The sequence below is a fragment of the Varanus komodoensis genome, unplaced genomic scaffold (genome assembly GCF_004798865.1).
Source record: "Varanus komodoensis strain SLA01 unplaced genomic scaffold, ASM479886v1 scaffold1, whole genome shotgun sequence".
Classification (NCBI taxonomy): Eukaryota; Metazoa; Chordata; class Lepidosauria; order Squamata; family Varanidae; genus Varanus; species Varanus komodoensis.
Window position 1 is genome coordinate 104,509,935 of NW_025335268.1, and position 15,680 is coordinate 104,525,614.

Here is a 15,680-nt window from a genome sequence, read left to right on the forward strand (position 1 = left end):
TGGAATACTGTCACCTCCACTAGCTTTGTTGTTGCTCAGACATCCTAGAATGTGAAGTCAAATGGGCCTTAGGAAGTCTGAGCAACAACAAAGCTAGTGGAGGTGACAGTATTCCAGCTGAGCTATTCAAAATCTTAAAAGACAATGCAATAAAAGTGCTACACTCAATATGCCAGCAAATTTGGAAAACTCAACAGTGGCCACAGGATTGGAAAAGGTCAGTTTACATTCCGATCCCAAAGAAGGGCAATGCCAAAGAATGTTCAGACAACTGCACCATTGCACTCATTTCACACGCTAGCAAAGTTAAGCTCAAACTCCTACAAGCTAGGCTCCTGCAGTATGTAGACCGAGAACTACCAGAAGTACAGGCAGGATTTTGAAGAGGGAGAGGAACTAGAGATCAAATTGCCAACATACGCTGAACCATGAAGAAAGCTAGGGATTTCCAGAAAAACATCTACTTCTGCTTCATTGACTATGCTAAAGCCTTTGATTGTGTGGATCGCAACAAATTGTGGCAAGTTCTTAAAGAGATGGGAATACCAGACCATCTTATTTGTCTCTTGAGAAAGCTATATGCAGGTCAAGAAGCAACAGTGAGGACTGGACATGGATTGGTTCAAAATTGAGATAGGAGTTCGACAAGGCTGTATACTGTTGCCCTGCCTATTTAACTTATATGCAGAGCACATCATGAGAAAGGCGGGGCTGGATGAATCACCAGTTGGAATTAAGATTGCTGGGACAAATATTAACAACCTCAGATATGCAGATGATACCACTCTAATGGCAGAAAGTGAAGAGGAACTAAAGAGCCTCTTGATGCGGGTGAAGGAGGAGAGTGCAAAAGTTGGCTTGAAACTCAACATTAAGAAAACTGAGATCATGGCATCCGGTCCTCTCACTTCCTGGCAGGTAGATGGGGAAGAAATGGAGGTAGTGACAAATTTTATTTTCCTGGGCTCCAAGATCACCGCAGACGGGAACTGCAGCCAAGAAATTAAAAGACGCTTGCTCCTGGGGAGGAAAGCTATGGCAAATCTAGACAGTATACTAAAAAGCAGAGACATCACCCTGCTAACAAAAGTGCATATAGTCAAGGCTATGTTTTTCCCAGTTGCAATGTATGGCTGTGAAAGCTTGACCATAAGGAAGGCTGAGCGCCGAAGGATTGAGGCCTTTGAGTTGTGGTGTTGGAGGAGACTCCTGTGAGTCCCTTGGACTGCAAGGCGATCAAACCGGTCAGTCCTAGAGGAGATCAACCCAGACTGCTCTTTAGAAGGCCAGATCCTGAAGATGAAACTCAAATACTTTGGCCACCGAATGAGAAGGAAGGACTCCCTGGAGAAGAGCCTAATGTTGGGAACAATAGGAAAAGAAAAAGGGGACGGCAGAGGATGAGGTAGCTAGATGAAGTCACTGAAGCAGTTGGTGTGAGCTTAAGTGGGCTCCGGGGAATGGTGGAGGACAGGAAGGCCTGGAGGAATGTTGTCCATGGGGTCGCGATGGGTCGGACACGACTTTGCGACTAACAACAACAACAACAACAACAACAACAACAACAACAACAAGGTACCTTTACAAGAACTGTACTTAATATTAGGAACTCATTGAGCATAACTTTTAATAGATGTTGGAGGGGCAGTGTGGGGGAAGGAACAAAACTGCATCTACAATGGTGGCTAGATCTTTAAAGAATTTTAAATCAATTACTGTTTTAGATGAAGCTGTTAACGCATCTACGTTCAGTTCCCACAGAAATGGGATCAGGTCTTTACACAAAGAGATGACTTGGCAACCTGTCATGGGTGGCCAGCCATGGTGGGTTGTTGTGTCATGAGAACCTGGACTTCTTCCCGTAGGGTGGCTTGTTCACAGGCAAGTAGACACCCTGACAGCCCATGGCTTGATCTAGGGGTGTCGCACAATGTACCACAGTGGGTTGTGGGGTCATCCAAATCTGGATAACCAATCCTATTATTATAGGAACAGGCAAGCAAGCTTCTTTGGTGGGCTCTCACAATCACCCTTTTGGCAGTCACTGACAGCACCTTCAACGTGTCCATGCAGCACCTTGGAGGGTCTGTCCATGGTTACCATTTTTTTTCCTTGACCACCTAATGTGCAAAAATATATGTGCAAAAATATATTTTTGCACATTCCTCCTCCGGTGTTTCACAAGCATGCAGCTGTGCAGTTGTGGAGGTCCAAAAATGGGGGAAGTGCACACCTGGGAGAGACTGGTTTATATAAATAAAGTGCAAAAATGATGTGCTTTTTAGCAGGTCCAAAAATGGGGGTGGGGGGATCTCAACCACAGATAGACCCCTTTAAGATGCTGCTTGTAGACTTCCAAAGGGCGGTCAGGGGCTGTCAGAAAGGGATTGTGAAAACCTGCTGTCAAGCCAAAGATGAATCTAAGGCAGAAAAAAAAGTCTGCAGGAAACTAGGCAGAAGAAAGGACTGGACCTTCCTCTCTCCTGGCAGCAATGAATGGAAAGGTGACAGAGGACAAGCTATCGGAAGACGACTGGAAGCCTTTAGGGGGAACTGGTGGAGCAGTTGGAGAACTGATGAGTGGGGTTGGTTAATATTCTTGCTGAAGCTTGTTGATTTTTCTTATTGGAATGTGGGAGGGCTATTGGATTTAGTTATACATCACTAGGGTGCCCATGTGCCCTTTTTACAGAGGACAGTCCTCTGTAAAAGCAGGGAGAGCAAGGAGCTTGAAGATGCTCATCAGCAGTTAGCATCTGAACAGCACCTGGTCACGAGACAAAGGTCACCTGGTCACAGTTTTCAAAACTAGAGTAAGATGCACTTTATTTCAATTTAAATTATAATAATAATTTCTAAACTTGCATCTATACATATAAATATGTCAGAGTTACACACATTAACATTCTTTTTGTCTCTTTTTTGAAGACTCGTAAGTGACTGCCATATCATCATATGTCTATCTATATGTAATGTGTATTTAGGCTGAAACCACACATGGTAATGGCTGATTGGATAATACTTCTGATCTGCTTTCATATGATTACAGAAAACCAAAGCAACCAGACAAATTAAACAAAAATAGACCATGCAGGTCTTTTGCTCTCTCAGTCGGTGGCCTCTTTTGGTGTCCTACCAACTGACAAAGTAGAGTATCTCCTCATATTCCTTCTAAGATAGTGGTATGAAGTATATATGCTATATCCTATACATTAGCAGTAGTATATATAATTGTGTGTGCGTGTATGCAGGGATGCATTTATATTAACAAGAATATTATTTTACACATATGATAAAGTATGCAAAATAGAGTCTTTCCTTGCCCCATTCATGATTTTCATCATCACTTTTATTTCCAGACAGATTGTATTCTAGCACTGTACCTGTGAGAAGGATGGACATTCTGTTGGGGATGAAGCTGAGCAATGCTAATATTTTTACTTTTCCGGATTCTTTTCTTCTTTGCTCAGAGGTGGAAGAACAGAAACAGGACTTGCATTGAAATACATTCTTCGGAAAGGATTCCATGGAGGAAGGAATTCATTGGTCCGAAAAATCCTCGTCATCCTAACAGATGGGAAATCCCAGGGCAATGTGGGGATACCAGCCAAACAGTTAAAAGAAAATGGGATAGCCATCTTTGCAGTGGGAGTTAGCTTTCCAAGGCAAGTATCTTCTACAGCAGTGGTGGCGAGCCTATGGCGAACATGTGCCACAGCAGGCATACAGAGCCCTCTCTGTCGGCACATGAGCCAAGTCACCCCAGCGTCACCCCAGCAGCTGAACATCAGATAACAGCGTACATACGGGCCATGCGCATGCTCGGAAAGGAGTAGAGGTGCCAGGCAATGACATCACAAGCTGTAATTCATTAGCCGTGACTCGTCTGAACTTTTGCATGGCCAGTCAGTGCACTGCCAAGGATATGTGTATATATATATTTGCTTGGACTGGCTATGAGGTGTTTTTTCTAAACTTATACCTCTGTTTTTGGGTTTTATTGTAGTGTTTGCATTTTGTGATAAATAAGTGGGTTTTGGGTTGCAGTTTGGGCATTCGGTCTCTAAAAGTTTCACCATCACTGTTCTAGAGTGTTCACACAAAAGAAAAGCCATGCTGGATTGGACCATGGTGCATCTTGTCCATTATTCTGTACATGTACATGCAGTTGCATCCCAGCTGCCCACAGGATCCCTCAGACTGGATATGTGCAAGACTCCACCTGCCCAGGCTCCTCAGCAGCTGGTGTATGCAGGCAGGCCACCCTCCAGTAAGGAGGCAGCACCCACCCAGCAAAGCTAGTAGCCACTGGTAGCCTCCCCCCTCATGGATCTGTCCATCTGGGATGGCCTGGTGCATTGATATTGAAGCACCAATGCTTGAAGAAAAACTTGCACTGGGATTTGGTTGGATTCATCAGTATGGATACAGGGCTGGGTGTGGGGGTCATAGTGCTGGAGCTCACAGGTGCTGAGTGTTCTGCGCACCTGCAAATAAGGCTTAGGTGTGTGTGCATCTGATATTGGTAGCGTGACATGTACTGGTAAAGTTGAGCACTGGAAGATGTTTTGTCAAAGCAGTTGTGCAAAGAGAAATGTTTGTACAAAGAGAAATGTTTCCACGTTTAAAGAGTGTTAAAGACTGAAAAACCACAGATCTTGCTGGGCTCCTTTGTGCTGCTTCTTGTAGCTCAGTGGCAGAGCACAAACGTTGCATGCAAAAGGTGCTGGGCACAATCCCTGGCATCTCCTGGTCAGACAGGAAAAGGCCCCTTCCTGAAACTGCAGAGAGCTGCTCCCACTCAGTGCAGAGCCAGAGGTGAGCAACCTCAAGACTGGGGTACTAATCCAGCCGAGTTGTGCTCCAAATTAACCAGAATCTGGCTCGCCTGTCCTTAGCCCCCACCACTCTCTCCAGAGCACCAGTCATTGTGTGGTGTACCTGCTTTTTAGCCTGTTCTAAACGTGTGAAATACTTGTCCTAAGGCTTAGTTACTGGCAGGTAGCTCTTTATACTAAACTCTCTTGTATTTTTGAAGCTGCTGGGTTTCCTTTGCTCCCCCGCCTACCCCATTTTTGGAGCAGCTAAGGGTTTCCTCAAAAGCAAAAGAAGCCCTCTGGCTGAAAATAGTTAAGTACAGGAAATGCAGGCAATGCTGAGCTGGATTGATGCTCTCCTTTCTCCTTGTCTGTATAGATATCGCATGCTCTTTTAGCTAGCTCCCAGCACTTCACTGTGAATTCTGAAAGCTGCTGTGATTAAATTACTGCTGTGCTACAATGATTTATTTGTTGCACTGATTTTCTTTCCAGATGGGAAGAATTGCACGCATTGGCCAGTGAGCCGACTGATCGGCACATACTCTACGCAGAAAACACAGACGATGCCTTGAATGGCCTCTATACCACTCTTACTGGCTCTGCAATCTGCAGAGCTGCATTTCCAGGTAGTGGAAGTTTTGCTTATGTGCTGATCAAGCAAGTTTGATGTTCTGTTTTAATTTGGGCACCAGCTGTAGTTGCATAGAAATTGAATGCCAAAGCTCTTTTTTCTTTTTGGAAGCCTGCATTTCTAATCAGGTACCTTTTCTCTCCATGTGAGTTTGAATATTATGACAACCTGTGAAAAAGCTGTTCTGTATGGATTGTTCAGCCCCAAACAAACAAACACCCTACAGTGCACCCAATGGATAATTAGGCTTATGATTAGGACTCCCCCCACTCCCCCCAATATACCAGCATGCACGGACATTCACCAAGAAAGGCAGCTTATAACTTACGTTATGCACACTTGACAGCTGTCCGTTGAAAAATAAAGTGACAAAGGGTTCTACCGCTTGCAGGAGATGAAAGTCTATTTTCCCTTTAGCAGCCTGATTCTCTAGGTTTTTAGTTCTCGCTCCCCTCCACCTTTTCCATACTTCCCCAATCCTTTAGGTACTACAGAAAGTGAACAACGGCCCCATGCCCCCTTTTTGTGAGCACCTAAATTTGACAAAGTGACTCTTTTAAAGTCCAAAAGAGAGTGCACTCGCTTGCTTGCTCACTCACGCGCTCGCTCGCTCTCTCTCTCTGTCAGATGAGAGTTCTTTAAAAAAAGCAACAACAACCCTATCTGGCAAATATGAGCTGTCCCGAGGCTATGTAGCAAGGGGACGGCATTATATGGTGTTTTTATATGCTGGGGGTGGAGGGAGAGGGAGAGGGAGAGAGGGGGGGGGCAGTAGGCAGTGGCTTCTACTGGTCCTCCTTTTTACCACCACCATTAGCTGGACCAGGGCAAGAGGCAGACAAACAAGCCAGTTTGTTTGTTTGTTTGTTTGTTTGTTTAGAATATTTGTATGCCGTCCTTTCACAGAGCCTCAGGACAGCTTACATAAAGTCCTTCAGTTGCAGTGCTGAAGAGGAGAAGCAAGTCCGGCGGGCTCTTATCAGTGGGCCCCTGCTTGGCAGGAGCCTATCCATGATAACCCTTGATGTCAGTGCACTGCCAGTATCCAAAGAGTGGTAATCCTGCAGAAAGCAACAGGACCACTGCAAACATTGGCTAAAGACTTTGACATCTATGGGTGGATGGTATCTTACTTAGTTTGTGAATGGGATACACTAAGAAAATGTTAAGCCAATCTTCCCTAGCCTGGTCTCCACCAAAGCTGTAGGAGTGCAACTCAGCCAGCATGGCAGTACAAACTGGTGCTCTTCGTATAGGCTGAACTATAACTCCCACCTGGATTATCTGGAGGGCTCCAAGTTAGGGGAAGCTGTTCTCAGGGATATGATCTTTTCTGCCACTTCCCTGCATGGCTTATCAATAAGTAGCCAATCAGTTCTTTCCCCTCCCCAGTTTCTTTTGATGGATAAGATTGCAAAGTGGGGAAAAGAGCCCCATGATCACAGAACCAAGAAAGCAGCCAGGCACCTGGCTTTCTCCTTTATTGCTCTAACTGGCAGCAGCTCCCTGGGGGCTCAGTCAGAGGACTTTGCCATGGCTTTTTACTGGATTATTTTAACTGAAGATGCCCAGGGGTAAACCTGACCCCTTCTGCATGCACTCCAGGCACTCTCCCGCTTTGCTGTGGGCAGTGGGGGCCAGGCGCAAGGTTATTCTCTTCTTGTCTCAGGCTGCAAGACGGAATCTCACCCTTGTGAACACAAAACACTGGAGAGAGTGAAAGAGCTGGTTGGAAACTATTTCTGTTGGAAGGGATCAAAGAGCAGTCATGCTGTTCACACATCACTCTGCCCATTTTACAAGTGAGTCAGTAATCATACTTCATTTCTTTTTATTTTTTTAAAGTCAAGCTTTCTCACTCAATACTTTACTGGGGATCAATTGGACATGTATTAGATAATACAGTATCTACTCATTCCTCTGATGCCATTTTTAAAGGAAAAGAAGTATTAAATCATAAATGAAAAAATCATGCTGAGAAAGGATTTGTATAATTGTCAAAAATCCACAGCCCAGCACTATATTCCAGAATGGTGTGAGAAACATCCATAAAATGATCAAACCATTTCTTTCCATAGCTAAGGCAATCATGGATAACAGTTAATAAGGAAGTCTTCTCCATCAGAGAATCGGTCAGGACCTTCTTACATCATTGTCTTCTTCTAGCTCTTACAAATCACCTAGAAAGGAAAAGATAAGAACAGTGAGAAACAGGAAATGAAGTGAAGAGGAAGTCATAAACTGGATTCATAGCAGAAAGGGGCATATGAATGTGAGAAATGTGTAGGGAATCCTGTAGCTAAACCAGAACATGCTGGCTTTTCCCATGGCTCCCACTTGCTACACTGGTCCTAAAAGTTAAACTTATGCAATGATGCTATCCCAAGAGTGAAGAAGAAACATTTTATATGCTGAATGTATTGAAACTGAGAGAACATTTCTTAACTGGATTAAGCTCATAAAAGTCTGACTAGAAATACTCCCAAGTAAAATGCAAGACTAATAAAAGAAGTGAGATAAGGAAGAAAGGAGATCACCATATCTTAGGAGAATTGCAAAGTCAGAAAATCCATAGATTTTTTAAAAAGGTTGATGCAGATACAGGACTCATCTTTACATTCTTGCATTTTATCAGATGTCACAACGGATTAGTTTGCAGGCAGTAAAAAAAGTGCCTGGCCCAGCTGGGCCTCCTACATAATCCAGGTCTCTTCCGATGCTTTTTATGCATCTTGGTTGGGCAAAACACTTATTCCCTGTCCTGCTTCTTTGACAGCACTAGAAGATTGTCGCTGATATAGGGTAAGGACTCAATCACTGGCAGGAAATAGTCCTTGCTCATATTGCAGTCAGTGTTAAGCCTCAAGTTCTCAAACACAGAGGCTATATTGTCAGTTCCAAGGCAGTAGACTGAGCAAGAAAATTCTCCTTGTGCTAAGATGAGGCTGTATATAATATTCAAGATAAGTAATGTTTAATCTTTTGTTTCTGCATCTAAAGAAGGCTTGAAAAGATGTCATATTTCCTTTCACAGTTGTCCTGCTCATTTCCTCATATAAATAAAGGTCATGTCTGCTGGGAATAAGCAGGCATATGACTTCCTTGCCTGGAGGAAACCTTATTAAAGCCAGTGGGACTTAATTCTGAGTAGATATGGATACTGTTGATATTTTAAGTGAACTGGAATGCCTCACTTCTCTTCATAGCTTTTTTCTTCATGCCAGCTTATCTAAATCTCATGTTTTGTATTCTGACTTTTCTAATTAAGCTGGAGAAACATTTTCATCAAGTATCCATCTAGATGTTACCGAACCACATGCCCAGGTAAGATATGGTTTTCTGAAATCTTGATTACTGTTTCTTCAAACTAAAAATAAGGGGCAGTTAACAGATGTTGGGATGTATCCAGATTGTTCTTCCAACCATGATAATGTTCCTTATTCAGGGTTCACCAGTGAAAGACAAGGGAAGGGAGGAATTGTGCCCATTTCCACCTTCTCTGCTCCCCTGCACCACCTTTTCCATCATTCTGGAGTGTTCCCCAAACACTGTGGAATACATTTTGGGAGGAATATGGAGTTGAAATGACCCCTGCTGAAAGTGAAGGAAGAAAGTTCAAAAGCCGAATATGCAGCTGAATATTAAGAAAGCAAAAATCATGATTACAGAAGAATTGCAGAACTTTACTGTTTACAATGAAGATAGGGAAATTGCAAAAGACTTTACCTACCTCAGCTCAGCCATCAATTCAAAGGGAGACTGTAGCCAAGAAAATTGAAGAAGACTTGAGGCTTCGAAGGGCAGCAGTGAAAGCATTTGAAAAGATCATTGAGTATAAGGATGTTTCACCGGAGACCAAGGCCAAAATCATCCATACTACTGCATCCTCAATCATTATTAGTGAAGAAAGCTGACCAAGAAAATTGATGCATTTGAAACACCATGTTGGAAGAGAGCTTTGTACATGCCCTGGACTGATGGAAAGACAAATGAATCAGCCCTGGATCAAATCAAGCCACAGCTTTCCCTAGAAGAAACAAGGACAAAACTGAGTCTGTAATATTTTGGACATAGTATGAGAAGGCAAGACTCCCTGGAGAAGACAATCATCCTAGGAAAAGCTGAACACAAAAGAAGAAAAGGAAGACCACATATGGGATGCCTTGACTCTAGGAAGGAAGCTACAGCCTTAAATTTACAAGAGCCGGGCTTGTAAATTCAAGGCTGTAGCTTCTTTTATGGAGGAACAAGCAGGACTTTTTGGAGGGCTTTCATTAATAGGGTCACCATAAGTAAGAGATGACTTGATGGCACATAACAACAGGGAGCTACAGGGAAAGAAACTCACCAAGCGTATCTTCTTCCGCATTTCCCCTACTGGATTAAAACAAACCATTCAGCCCACAGAAAGCACATTCCATATCCAGACCATTTTTATTAGCATAAGCATCAAACAAGCCTAGGTTATAGGTTGAGTTCTGAATGAACCTTATTTACACAAACTTTGGAAAGTAGCCTCTGCATCGGAATTGATTTAGTATGGGAAGAAGCTCACCATTTTAATTTTAGGAAACTTCATTCTATAAAGTCCATTTTCACTATACAGATCAATGGTTAACTTTCTCATATTAACCTGCATTGAAGAAAAAACACCAAATCATCCACAATGCATACAGTCTTTCTTCTCTTCCTCCCTCTCCCCACACACACACACACTCTTGATAAATTAGTCCTATTACCAAAAAGCAACATACTCTGAATCTGCCAAAATATTTTAAATCTTGGTCAAAAATTTTAAATTGAAACCAGTCAGGTTTACAAAAATAATAAAAATATAAAAAGTCATGTGATCATAAATCACATTCACTATTCTAAATTCAGCTGTTTAGGCAGATGGCCTACTTCATCCTACTTGCCTCACTTAACATCCTTTGCTCTAGAAGTCTGTTTATATCAACATATTCAGCAGTACACCAGTACAGTTAGTATAGTTAGTCCTCCTCCTCCTCCTCCTCCTCCTCCTCCTCCTCCTCCGCCTCCTCAATAATGATGGTGATAATGATGGATTTTTCTTGTTTATATTACAAGGTACACCACCACTGGAAACCAAACAGGGATATGGAGTGATTAGATTAGATTGTACTATTGAAATGTGGTCAACTTTTGCTAGAGCCTCATCTTGCTTGCAGCTAAAACTGACTAGATAAGAACTTAAATGACTCCCTCACACCACTGTCTCTCTCCTGGTTTTTAGATCCTTGTGATTCCCACCCATGTCAGAATGGAGGCACATGCATTCAGCAAGGTTTAGAAGGATACTACTGCGTCTGTCCAGTCGGATTTGGAGGAGACGCTAATTGTGGTATGTTGTTTCATCTTAGGCAAGAATGATTTGGTTTTTAAAATGCCAGGAACATCAGTCGGCTTCCTGCAATGGTTCTGGCTATCATTATTATGTTTGTTGTATGATAGGGAAGAGCAGGAAAGTAGAATGGCTGGGAAGTTTAATTAAAAATAAGTAAAATGTCACAGAAAATATTTTGGAGGAGGTCTGTTTGTTTTTACTTCTTGTTTTTGGTAGCGGATACTTAGCCAAAGGTTGTGATCCTGCTCACATTGACTGGGAAGAAGGTTCCACTAAAGTCAGTGGGGGTTACTTCAAAGTCAGTGTATTTAGGGACAGGTTTGCAAGATTACTGAATATATTGTGATTTTAGGGCATTTGGGTTCTAATCCTATATCCAGTTACCTAGGAGCAAGCCCAATTCAGTGGGACTTATTTCTGAGCAGACATGTGTAGGATTGAGGTTAAACATTGTTTTATGTCTTCAATAAGATTGCTAAACTTTTCTGAGTGTGCTTTCTTCTCCATATCCAAAAAGTGGGTGTCCCAGAGAGACAGCAAATGTCACAGTTTTTGAGGCTGTTAATTGGAAGTACTCAAACTACAGGATGCAAAATCACAAGTTCTCAATAGCCTTTATACATATGTCCCATGAATAATGGGATTGTTACAAAGATTGTTTCTGCTAGGAATATCTATGAAGCCACAAATCAATTAATCCATCATTGGTTGCATACATTTGTGCCTGCCATGTTACTTCTTACTTGTCCCAGAGAAGTCTACTCATGTTGAGATTTTGGGAAGACATCAAGCTTCAGTGCTTTCTGCTCTTCTCCTCTCATTATAGGTAGAAGCAGCAGCTGAACCAGGGAGATCCCAAATTTTTCTTGAACTAGTATAATGATCAGCACATATTTCACATATTGCTGTTGATTGCAGCCCTAAGCCCATCCTAATGCCATCCTATTCCTATCCTATATATGGCAATATTTGAAATGAAAAGCTGGCAGGCCCAAGTGATCCTAGCTTGGTAATGTCCGTAGGTTGCTACACGATACCTTAGAAGCTTCTTGTTCTGCTTTCATTTCGGTATCTGGTTTGTGGGCTAATTTTTGACCATTTTTCAGCCCCCAAGCTGAGTCTAGAATGCACTGTGGACCTCCTTTTTCTGGTGGACAGTTCATCCAGCACCACCCTGGAAGGATTCTTGCGCTATAAAGCTTTTCTGAAAAGGTTTATGCAAGCAGTGTGGAGTGGTGAGACTCTGAGTGACGTGGGTGTGGCCCAGTATAGCAACAATGTCAAAGTGACGGTAGCACTGGGGGACCCCAAAGACATGTCCAGCTTGGTGAAGGCCATCGATGCCATGCAATTCAGTGGAGGGAGCACCCTGACCGGCAAAGCTTTACGGTACATTACACAGCATGGGTTTAAGAGTGCGGCAGTCTTTGCTGATGTCCCTGACAACCTGCCCCGGGTGGTCATCCTGCTCACAGATTCGAATGCTCAAGATTCAGTGGTGGAAGCAGCTAAGTACAGCAGAAGCCAAGGGATTTTTCTCATTGGAATCGGCAGCAAATTTCTGAGAGCAGAGTTGGATGAAATTACAGGGAATGCAAAGTGGACCATTCTCTACTCAACCCCACAGGACCTATTCAACAAGATTACTGAGCTGCAGAGAAAAATCTGCATCATAGAGAGTCAAGGTAAGTGTTCTAGGTAAGGACACAGTACAAACTGGTATCTGTTGGTGCCTAATATTGGTTGGCAGTACAACTTAAACAGGCTGTTATAGGAAATGTATTCCAGCACTTACTTGAAAATAGAACATGGGGAAAAAGAAGTCACCTCTCTGCAAAGTTCCTGGGGTCCAACTTGTGTGAAATGAAAAAAACAAAAGCAGTTCTCTCATGTTTATCTAACTCGTTTTCCAAAAACACCTAAGTAGGTGATGCTATGTTTTTCCTTTGAGATGTATTTCTGGCCAGGAATCAGAGGGAATTGATTTAGGTCTTAAATTACTTTCTTACATGATAACATGTCTAAATAGCTTTCCTGTTTCAACTGGAAGGCTGTTTCTATTGGGTCATCTGTTTAGAAATGTATGAAAGACATTTCATTTGTTACATTTTTATCACACCCTTCTTCAAGGAACTGAGGTTGGTAGGCATTGATCATTATGCAGACCTAGTCTGCATCAGTTCCATCTTCCACTATTTTATCCTAGCATCAACTTTTTCAGTAGGTTAGGCTGAGCGGTTTTGTTTGGTCCGAGATCACCTGGCAAACTTCATAACTTGAATGAGGACTTGTACTCAGCTCTCCTTTTCCAGCTTTTTTGTTATCAGCCAACTGTGATTGCCTTATTCTCTCTCTTCCATATTGTCTCTGTGCAATACAACCTCTGTAATGGAAATATTAGCTCTTCTGAAGTATCAGGATCCCCAAATGTACTTTCTCCAGGCCAATGTAATGGCAATAATAAGCCTAGATAAATTTGATTCCCTTTCCTTTGAACTGTTTTTAGATGCCCTCCAGATATTCAGATAAACGAGTAATGCACTTGAAAGCCTAACATCTGTCCCTTCCTTTCTAGGCTGCCCATCTCAGCCCTTAGATTTGGTGTTTGCTTTGGATTCCTCAGCTTCAGTTGGATGGAACAACTTTGTGCAGCTGAAAACCTTTGTCAGCAGGCTCTTGTTACAGTTTGACATCAGTCGGGATGTGACACAGATCGGACTTGTTGTGTTCGGCAAAAGGCCCCAAACTGTTTTTGGGCTGGACACACACGTTAACAGTTCCACTCTCCATGAAGCCATCAAGCAAGCCCCCATTGTGGGTGGTTCTGCTTCAGTTGGCAGCGCCTTGCTGCACATCTATGATGACATCATGACTGCCCATAAAGGAGCAAGGCCAGGTGTGAAGAAGATTGTGGTGGTGATCACGGGGGGTGTTGGAGTGGAGGATGCCGTCGTACCTGCTCAGCAGCTCCGTAATAACGACATATCACTGTTTGTCATTGGGATGGACCATGACCGGACTGGCTCATTACTGAGGACTGCGGGTTCTCACAATAGCCTGCTGAAGATAGCTTCTTATGAAGATCTGAAAAGTCATGAAGGCCTGATCATGGATTGGCTTTGTGATGGTAAGGTGGCTATTTGCTTCTCTGGTCATATCTTTACCCAGTGATTACAGTAAAATTTAAAATGTATATCTGAATAAGTGTGTATCCTGCCAATGGCAATTAAATTTAACAGGGTGGCTTACAAACTTCAAGTTAAAAATATAATGAAATACAAAATTGCCATGAGAAACTGTAAAAAGAGATCAGATTCAGATCAAAGCTAAAACTTGTTCGTAACACTTGAGAAAATAAGACAACTGCAACTCAGGCACCAGGTGAGCTTCTGTTGGTGACTAGCATGCAGCTGTACCTATTCCTGTGTCCTGCCTTAGCAGTGTGACTTAGTCTTAGCTTGTTAAGTGGCCAAACAAACTGGTTCTTTTAGTGGTCCACTGCAGTTTGTAAACCCATTTGTGTGATGTATCACTCTTTATGGCAGGCGGACAGCTTGTAGTCCTCCAGAAGTTTTGGCCTATAACTGCCATCATCCCTCCCCACTGGCTATACTGCCCAGAACTGATGTGAGCTGTGGCTGTTCAGATGCTTTGATCCACAAGTTGCCAAGCCCTGTTTTATTTCTCAGCTTTTTATATCTATAACCACGTACTCATAACTCCACTGGAGTCAATGAGGCTCCCTCCTTTTATACTCCCCGCTTCCCCTCATCTATACTCCCCACTCCTATGGGGGTGTTAAAAGTCAAGTGCCCCTTCCCAAGTGCCATGGTCCCACTCTGAATTAGGGCACTGTCTGCTTACTTGAGGGTAAGTAAAGCTACTCGGTTTAGATGCACCAGGCATGAGTAGGCAGATGGTTGTCAGGACCAGCTGCTAAGACCTACTCTGGACCTCATTAAAATCGTATCCACTTGGCACTGCAAGCCATGCTGGCCATTTGGGCCTAGCCACTTTTAATGCCTCCCACTGGCCCGTAGCACCACTATGGCAGAGTCACTGCCACTATGGCAGACTCACTCCGCATGGCTTGGAGCACCCACTAGGGCCTACCATTAAAGCAGGGGGAGCACCAAGAAGCACTTTCCCTGCCCACCCTCAAGCCCTGACTTCCATACTTCTGTAAATACATTGATGAATATTTATCTTTGGAGCGTTCCCATTAATTGGCACAGCCAACGCCTATGACTAAAATAAAAGCTTTCTTTTTTCTTCACCCAGGGTGAATGCACAGTTCGCTTAAAACAGAGCAGTATGTAGCTTCTTTTACTGAAGCTGAGAAGAGCCAAATTAAACGGTGGTCCCTCTCCCACTGCTCTCTGGTATTAATTGCTTTCAGATATTGACTCAGATCTTTTTAACGTGTCTGAGATCAAAGGCGCTGCACATGATCTGTACTTCATCATTTAATATCTTGTTCATCCAAGATTAGCAGCACATTCCTAATGCATCAAAGGAGGATTGTTTATGATATGAGGCAAGATGACGAGCTGCTCTTCCGAGGGTCGGCATGCTTTGTTTACAAAGCAGAACCCGTGATGGGAATTAGCCTGTGGCCTTTCTGTGGGTGTAGCATATCCATGTATGTTATGGTTGGGGAGGTAACATGTTGTTAAATCCTGTGTGGGAAGGAAGGAAATGTAACGATACAAGTGGCAAACTTTAAAATAGGAACAATAATGGTGAGCCGAGCAGTAGGTGATAAATAAAGGCTGGGGAAGCATGCAGCAGTCCTGCATTCAACCATGAGTAAGTTGCACTCAGGGGCAATTTGAGGCTATGCTAAATTAATAGGCTCAGTCTG

General features: G+C 43.1%; 1 protein-coding gene across 1 annotated transcript in view; it reads left to right on the top strand.

The window, feature by feature from the left end:
• VWA2 (von Willebrand factor A domain containing 2) overlaps window positions 1-15,680 on the top strand; it is a 34,505-nt gene that overhangs the window by 12,347 nt on the left and 6,478 nt on the right. Inside the window, exons 6-12 of the mRNA XM_044439340.1 lie at window positions 3,471-3,665; window positions 5,313-5,446; window positions 7,121-7,253; window positions 8,720-8,775; window positions 10,706-10,813; window positions 11,923-12,501; window positions 13,392-13,943. Of these exons, the coding sequence (XP_044295275.1) occupies window positions 3,471-3,665; window positions 5,313-5,446; window positions 7,121-7,253; window positions 8,720-8,775; window positions 10,706-10,813; window positions 11,923-12,501; window positions 13,392-13,943 (1,757 nt within the window). The remainder of the gene's footprint in view (window positions 1-3,470; window positions 3,666-5,312; window positions 5,447-7,120; window positions 7,254-8,719; window positions 8,776-10,705; window positions 10,814-11,922; window positions 12,502-13,391; window positions 13,944-15,680) is intronic.